At 56.4% G+C, this 8,206-nt stretch overlaps 1 protein-coding gene across 1 annotated transcript in view; it reads right to left on the reverse strand.

The window, feature by feature from the left end:
* Window positions 1–5,767: 5,767 nt before the first annotated feature.
* Window positions 5,768–8,206, reverse strand: part of SLC25A1 (solute carrier family 25 member 1) — a 5,501-nt gene continuing 3,062 nt past the window's right edge. Inside the window, exons 2-9 of the mRNA XM_013008225.3 lie at window positions 8,072–8,195; window positions 7,890–7,989; window positions 7,639–7,777; window positions 7,230–7,314; window positions 7,022–7,126; window positions 6,740–6,855; window positions 6,575–6,648; window positions 5,768–6,430 (exon numbers count right to left, since the gene is read on the reverse strand). Of these exons, the coding sequence (XP_012863679.3) occupies window positions 6,316–6,430; window positions 6,575–6,648; window positions 6,740–6,855; window positions 7,022–7,126; window positions 7,230–7,314; window positions 7,639–7,777; window positions 7,890–7,989; window positions 8,072–8,195 (858 nt within the window). The 3' untranslated portion in view covers window positions 5,768–6,315. The remainder of the gene's footprint in view (window positions 6,431–6,574; window positions 6,649–6,739; window positions 6,856–7,021; window positions 7,127–7,229; window positions 7,315–7,638; window positions 7,778–7,889; window positions 7,990–8,071; window positions 8,196–8,206) is intronic.

An 8,206-nucleotide genomic window follows, 5' to 3' on the forward strand; every position in this document is an offset into this window, starting at 1 on the left:
CTGACCTCCAAGGGGGATGTGGCAAAGGAACAGTGCCTTACATGACACCGAGTGCAGCAGCGGGTCAAGCTGCAGGTGGAGGGGTGGGGTGAGGTTAACAGGTGACAGCAACAGTGACCCTAGAGGGCAGAGCAGAACTCCTCCATACAGTCTCTGAGGCTGTCAATCTTCGTGGAAGCTGATGGCCTCTCCTGTCTTCCTCGGAGAGCTGCTGGTGGGTTTGAATAGATGACTAATTGCAGCCCAGCACTTATCCACCAGGGATGAGGGACCCCAAACCCAAACCATAGTCTATCACCACGCATTGTGACTCTGATACACCGAAAAAATAAACACCCAATTCCCTTCCAAAGAGTCGATATAGTGACCCTATAAGTTCCTGAGACTGTAACTGTTTGTGGGAGTAGAAAGCTCTGTTTTTCCTCCCATGGAGCAGCTGGTGGTTTCAAACTGCTGACCTTGTAGTTAGCAGCCTAACACTCAACCACTACACTAGGGGGTAAGTCAGCCTGCTATTAATCAAAATACTAGGCATGTAACAATGTAAGGCTTAGTTGTTGGGAATCCCAAACCTAACAGTCTCTTCTGTTGCAATAAAACATTCCTTTTGTTTAATCAGTAGGGGTAGTCTCCTAACTTAGGAAGGTGATAAGCAAGGCTCTTAAAATAGGGATGCAGGCAGGAAGCATGGTAGTCTGGTAACCTCTGGAGAAATGTAAGTATATAGTTTCCTGTGGCCATTGCAAAACCTGCTTTTTGTCACACAGTTTGAAGTACACAACTTGTTTGATTTTACACTGGATTTTTGAAGCATAGTTCGGAGGTAGCAAATTGTACCATTCCCTTCTGTCCCTGTGCTTGCAAGATAAACTTAAGTTTCTCAAATCAACCTGGTCTCTGTCCTTGGCTGAAGGAGTGACAGACAATCCTGGACCCTTGTTCCTGAAACAACTCTATATTGTTGTTAGGTGCCATCCGGTTGTTTTCAACCCACAGCCATCTTATGCACAACAGGAAACACTGCCCCGCAGCTGCGCCATTCTCACCACTGTTCCTGTGCTTGAGTCCATTGTTGGAGCCACTGTGTCCTTCCATCTCGTTAAGGGCTTTCCTCTATTTTTCTCTGCCCTTCTCCCAAGTCAATGTCCTTCAAGGATGGATCCCTCCTGACAACATGTCCAAAGTACATGAGATGAAATCTTGTCATCCTTACCTCTAAGGAGCACTCTGGCTGTACTTCTTCCAAGCAGATGGGTTTGTCCTTTTAGCAGCCCATGGTACTTTCAATATTCTTTGCCAGCACAATTCAAATGCATTGATTTTTCTTCGATCTTCCTTATTCAATGTCCAGCTTTCATATCCATAGGAGGCAACTGCAAATACCATGGCTTGGGTCAGGGGTACCTTAGTCCTTGCTTTTCAATACTCTAAAAGAGCCACCCTGAAATCCTTCACTGAGCATCCATCAAGCAGCTCTCATCCCAGGCTATGGGGTGGGGACACAGGCCCAGGTGGGATGTCCCCTTTCTCCATCTGCATATGGTTCAGGCAGGAACCAAGTCAAGATGAAATCCTTGACAACTTCAACCTTTTCTCCATGAAAAAAATTACCTCTACAGAGTTGTTTTGAAGCTATGAAAACCTGACGCATCAAAAGAATTCTGTATAGGGAATAAAAACAAAACCTTACTGCCATCAGGTCAAATTACAACTCGGTTTGATCTTGTAGGGCAGGGTAGAACTGCCAGTTTCTGAGATTACAACCTCCCCCCAAGTTCTATTAGTTTCTTTGTGGATTTTATGTAATAAATAATTTTTAAAACCACTTTATTAGCACATAATCCAGACATCATTCAATTAAATAGTTCAGTCATGTTAAAAAGTGTACAATCGCTACCCCAATCAGTTTTAGAACATTTCTTTTCTACCTTCTTGTACACTTTGTTATTAGCTTCCCATTGTTCCCTTAGCTCCCCTGCAGGAACCCTTAATCTAGTATTGTTTCTATAGATTCACCATCCTAGGTTTCAGACACTGAAAAATATAGTAAGCTACATAACAGAGTCAAGGCGACCAACAATAGGAGAAGCCTTATTGTTCTCCCACAAGGGCTGGCGGTTTCAAACCTCTGATCTTACACAACCCCATGCAAGCCCAGAGCTCCTGTATCGGTAGAGACTACATCTTTACAGGGGCAGACAACCTTACCACCCGCCACCCCCACTACTGCCCTCCAACACTTGAGGCACTGAGCAGGCAGCTGTGGGGTTTGAACCACCTGGAAATCCTTCACTGAGCATTGATCAAGCAGCTCTCGTCCCAGGCCAGGTGGAGGGGGACACAGGCCCAGGTGGGATGGTCCCTTTCCCCATCTGCACATGGTTCAGGCAGGATCTGAAGCAGTGGAGCGGAGGGAACAAACAGCCTTTGCTGAGAGAGAGGTCCTGCCAGGCTGTTGGAGGGAGTGTCCCTCGGGGTGGGGGGTGGGGGCGGTGGAGGCGGTCTTGGCAGTGTCCAGCGTGGCGCTACCGGTAGTCGAAGGCGTGGACGGAGAAGCGCCTTCGGGGGAGGATGCCCACGGTGGCTGCACCTGCAGAGGGAGTGGTGCGGCCTGGGGTGGGGTGACGTGGTGTGTTTGTGCGTGTCGCTGTGGGCGAGGTCCAGGGACTCGTCGGGATCCGTGGGCCATTCCGTGTAGGCCCAGAGGCTTTCCTGGAAATCTGAGGACCAGTGACCACGAGGGGCCCTAGACACAGCCACTCACTCGGACAGAGGGAAGCGCACGCCTGGGGGCAGCCAGCCTGGGGGCCAGGCTCCGCCCGGGGCCGGCGGGCGCGCCCGTGACGCCATCGGCACGCGCCGCCCCTACTTCCGGGTGCGCGTGTTCTCCGCCCCCGACCCTGGGGCTCCGGCCGGGACCCGCCTGCGGCTGGCTCGCGGGTTCCTGAGGCTGGCACCACCGGTGTCGCCTTCAGAAATAGGTCTTGGGAGCTCCCTGTGGGGAGAAGGGTGCGCCGAGAGGCGCCCCCTTCCCTCCGGGTGCCAACGAATGACCACAGGCGCCGCCCCTCACCAGAAGCGACCCTCTCCACGACCTGGTGGGCACCTCACCCCGACCGATGGCAGGCGTTTTGTGTACTTTGCCCGGCTTGTGGCCCAGGGACCCTCCTCCTGGAGAGCTGTCCTGGCCTCGCCCGTCCGCAGCGGTGCGGGGCCAAGGACCCCGGAGCTCCACCAAGCAGGGTTTTCCTGCCAGCCCGGGGTGGGGATGTTTTGGGGGGGGCTAGTGAGCTAGCTGCCCTGGAGGCATCCGAGCAGAGCATGGGGGCAGAGGCTTTGAGGTCGTCTTAGGGGATGCCGCCCCTGTGGCCCTATGGGTCTTCCCAGGTCAGGCCAGGCCAATGGGGAAGTGGGTGGTGGATGTGGCCAGTCAGGAGCGGGTCTGTGACGACAGGCTGAGCAGAGGGGAGACTCCTCAGGGGTGGAGTACTTGCTGAGTGTGGGTCGGGTGCCCCAGGGGAACCATGTTTTTCAGATTAACACTCGTTTGTGTATCTAGCCTTCCCATCATTCACTCAGGTTAGCTCTGTGTCCTCCCGAGTCTCAACCCTAATGTTACCTGCATCCCCCGCCCTCCCATGTCATCCCTGTATCCTCTTTCTTCCTTCACATTCTCTATGCCCACCCATGGGCCATCTCCACCCGTTCCTGCTGTGCCCCTCCCTTAATACCCTTGTCCTTGGAAATCCACAAAAAGACTTAAAATAAGAATCAGAAAGGGGTGGGTTTATATCGTCAGACAAGGTCTTGTTTTCTGGAGGATTATGCATAATTTGGGACACAGTCTGAAACTTGGAATTCTCTCTGCTGATGCAGACTCCTCAGGAGGGACTGATTGCCTTTGGACACTAAGCTGATTCCCACTCATTAGCTGCACTCGTTCTCACAGCGACCCGATAGGGCAGGGTAGAACTGCTCGTGTTTCCTAAACTGTTAAATCTTCACAAGTGTAGGAAATCCCATCTTTCTCCCATAGAGCCGCTGGCGGTTTCAAACTGCTGAGCATGTCAGCAGCCCAACAGGTACCCACTATGCCACCAGGGCTGCACTAGGGCCACAGAAAAACCTAGGGGACACCTGAGCAGATGGCAGCAGGGGAAGGTTCAGGGCATCAGCTCAGAGAGGGCAGGACACATCCTATGCCCCAAAGTCGGGGGACCTCCACCCCTGTCCAGTCCTCCTACTGTAAAGCTGGAGGTTGGGGAAGTCCTGGGTTGGGAGAAGAGCTTTGAGGCCTGTCCCTGATGACCCCAGACTTGAGACCAAGTAGAACTGGCTGTGACAGTGACTTCAGATGGCTCCCTTCTGGAAGCTGAGGTCGTGCTGGGCATCAGTCAGGTGGAACTGGCAGATGCTGCCTCCACAGATCTAGTGGCTTCCAGCATCTTGTCCCTCCTGCCCTGCACATCCAGTGTTGGGGGTGATGCGCTGTGAAGGCCAAGTCCAGGGAGGGATATCCAGGGGTCTGTTCTACCTGCTGGTTTACTCAAAGGTTTACCCATAATTCAATTCCCTGCCCAGCTCCGCAGAGGGAAGCAATGGCCCCCCGAGTGCGTGCACTGCTATCTGCCTTGGTTAAAAGGAACCTGTTTCCCCTCTATCCTCCAGGCCCGGTGCCTTACCAGAACCTGGGCCTCCAAAGCTCTTCCCTTCTGGCAGCTTTCAGGATCCCCAAATTGAGTCAACCTGCCCACTTTCTCAGGTAGCTGGGGATAGGGGTGATGAGCTCCTTTCTGGAGCAAAACCAGGCTGTTAGCACTTCTGGTTGGGACACAAGGGAGGGTGTACACCTGGACTGGCTTTCCCCTCCTGGTCACCCTCAGCCACTCCTCCCCTGCAGAGGGGGCTAAAGCTAGGGTCTCGGGACACACCTGCACTTAATGAGGTACTGGGGTGCCCCTGGGGCCCAGCTCAAGGCCTGAAGCAGCTCCAGGAACCATCTAGAACATAAGCCAACAAGCCCTACCCTCCACAGTACAATGTAAACAGAGGGTTTCATGGGAGTCAAACGTTATTCGGAGGCCTTGGTAGAACTGCACCATGTAGCCCACCGGCACACTAAGTAAGGCAGGCTCGCTTGTGCTCCCAAACAGAGGTTATGTGATCTGCCACAGGTCACATGATACAAGAGGGGGGTAGGGCTAGGAGGTGGGTCTCAGGAGGGAACATGGCCCTCCCCGATAGCCAGCTTGTTCATCTCAGTCTCCCCAGGAGCCACATGGACTGGAAGGTGCCTGAGGCTACAGCCCAGGATCTACCTCAATTCCAGGCAGAGGGGCCAGGGCATGGAAGTCCACCAGCTAAAGCTCTGCCACTTTCCCTCAGGGTCAGGGTCCTATAGCCTGGCTCAAGGACAGAAGACGGGCAGGCTGGGAGTCTCAGGGAACCAAACTCTTGTCTCGTCTCCGGCAGCCCTATAGAAAAACATGGAGGGAGAGGAGGTGGCCAGAATATGCCAAGGGCCAACTGGAAGAAGCCCTCCTGGGCTGTGTCCCAGGAAAGGGGCATCCTGAGCCAGTGAGTGTCGGGTCACAGAGAGGTCAAGTCCTCATAGACTGGGGCTCCTGGAGAGCTGAGGCTCCAACAGCAATGGCCTTCCTAGTGACCCATCCCTGTCTCGTTTTGTTTTGTTTTTTGGTCCTCAGGTGGAAAGGCAATCACTGCCCACCTGGAGATGTGCCTACAAGCGGAAGCAGGGGCAGGAAACTGTGACAGGATCCGGTTTATTTTGCCGTGGGCGGGTGGTCCTGAGTGGCATGTGCCACCCTGTCCCGGGCGGAGGAAGGGCCCGGGGCCGGTTAAGGCCAGTGGCGGGAGAAGCAGGGGGCACGGAGCCCCTGGAATGCGATGAGGCCAGGCGGAGGCCCGGAGGCAGCTGTGGTCGGCTGTGGCAGGGTGCCCCTGCCGCCCGGGGTGGAAGGCACCGGACTGGGACCGGGCCATGGCTTCAGGGGCCGTGGACCCAGGCCACATGGGCACCCCGGGGAAACGGGGCACGGGGTGACACAACACGGAACATGAGACATAGGTACACGACTCAAGAGCAAGCACATGGGACACACGGGCACAGATTCACAGTCATAGGGACACCCAGCCACAGCCCAGCTGGACACAGACTACAGGGATGGACATACAGCAGGACAGGGACACACCGGCTTGAGAGCCACAGAACTCGAAGGACATGGGGATGGGGCCTTTTGGCATGCTGCACAGGAATCACGTGAGCTGTGGGGGTTGGCTTAGCAGACCCCGGGTTCAGTCTGTCTTCCACACTTTGTTAAGCAGCTTCACGACCTCGTCATAGATGATAAACACGATGGCCACATCGAGGCAGACACGACCCAGGCGGGGGACGGTGCCCTTGTAGAACCTGTGAGGGGCACATGGGTAGCGAGGTGAGCAGAGCAGTGCTCCCCCAGGGATGGTGAAGGAGCCGTGAGAGAGATGCACAGGGCAGGGCTCTGGGGTGGGGGTTGTCCAGGGAGAACTCCTCCCCTGCCAGCCTGTCACTCACGCCTTGAGCCCCTCATTCCTCAGGATTTGCAGACCACAGTCCAAGGTGTTCCGATACTTATGCGCCTCCAAGCCCTGTGCCATGCAAGTGCAGACAAGCACGGCTCAGCCACCAGCCAGCCGGGCCTCCCACCTGGCTCCCTGCACCTCGGCCACACGCCCTCACCTGCATCCTGGTCTTGATCACATCCAGTGGAGTGTTCCCGAAAACACTGGCAGCACCCGCAATTGCGCCAAAGACCCCCGTGATCAGGGGATTCATGGGCTTGTTGGGGTTGTCCCCTGGGTGGGCATGAGGATGCAGTCAGGGGGTGATGGGAGGATATGGGGGGTTGGGTGTCTCAGTACTCTCCCAGGGGTGGGTGGTAGGTTGAGAGGGGAGGAGCCTGGGACAGGCCAGGGACCTTTGAAGGGGAGGGGGCCCAGTTTGAGGGTCTGGGGGACGGACCTCGGTACCAGTTCCGAAGGGAAGTCATGACGAAGAAGCGGATGGCCTGGTTGGAGCCCTGCTTCAGCACTGTGGCCGTGAGGCCCTGGTATGTGCCCTTTAGACCTGGGGCAGGAGCACACACTGGCACTCCCGTCCCAGGCCAAGGGGAGGAGGGGGCAGTCTCCTCCAGACAGGCTGTGGTCCCTGGCCCTCCCCAGGGGCTCACCTTGCTCCCTCACGATCTCTCGAACCCCATGGAAGAAACCTTTGTATTTGGGGCTGGGCGAAGTCTGATCATGGATGAACTTGACCTGAGGGGACAGCAAAGGAGTCACCCATGGACTGGTGGGTCACTCCACCCCTGGAGTCAAAAGCCAAGCCAGGCCAGGGTCTGAGCCAACTCTTCACCTGCAACCGGTGCCAACCTAGGCCACAGGGCAGGGAGCACCCAGCTGGGAAAGGAAGGGCCCCACTGTCTGCTGGTAATTCATTTCCTGGCTTTCAGCAGCAAACACGTGCTACCTGGGACTTCTTTAAACGAACTTTTCTATCTTCTGACCAGCATACACCCCCCTCAGGGGTGGAGGGAGGCCCTTCCTGTGCCAACGCCTCCCAGCAAGCCCCTCGAAGCCCACCTTGACAGTTTCCATGGGACACACGACCACCACAGCCTCAGCTACCCCGGCGCCCAGGCCGCATAGCAGCCCTCGAGTGCTGTCCAGACGCCCCTGGGGGTCGCGCATGTGGTTGCTGAGAAACTCGAACATGCCGAACCTGATGGGAGGGTGGGCGAGAGGGAGTGGAGGAGATGAGAGACTGCCATCGTGGTGTGGATGGGCAGGCGGGTTGGGCCAGGTGTGTGTGGGGAGTACGGGGGAGGGCTCACCTGACGGCCGCCTTGGGGATGGAGCCGTAGAGCAGGGAGCTGAGGCCACGGTACAGCCCCAGGACGCCATGACTGCGGACCGTCTGGCGCACGCAGTCCCCTGCGGGCAGAGGGGGCGGGTCAGTCCCCGCGGCGTGCCCCGGCCCGACCCCTCGGGCCCCGTGGCGCGTGCCAGTCCTCACCGATGCCCCGGTAGCGTGGAGGGTTTGCACGCTCGTCCAGCTGCAGCTGCGTCTTCACGTACTCCGTGGGGAAGGTGATGCAGATCTCGATGCCGCCAGCCAAGCCGCCTGCAGGGAGCGCGCCCTGAGCCCCCG

Source organism: Echinops telfairi, unplaced genomic scaffold (assembly GCF_000313985.2).
Source record: "Echinops telfairi isolate 266 unplaced genomic scaffold, ASM31398v2 ScPeMD7_29;HRSCAF=101, whole genome shotgun sequence".
NCBI classification, from domain to species: domain Eukaryota; kingdom Metazoa; phylum Chordata; class Mammalia; order Afrosoricida; family Tenrecidae; genus Echinops; species Echinops telfairi.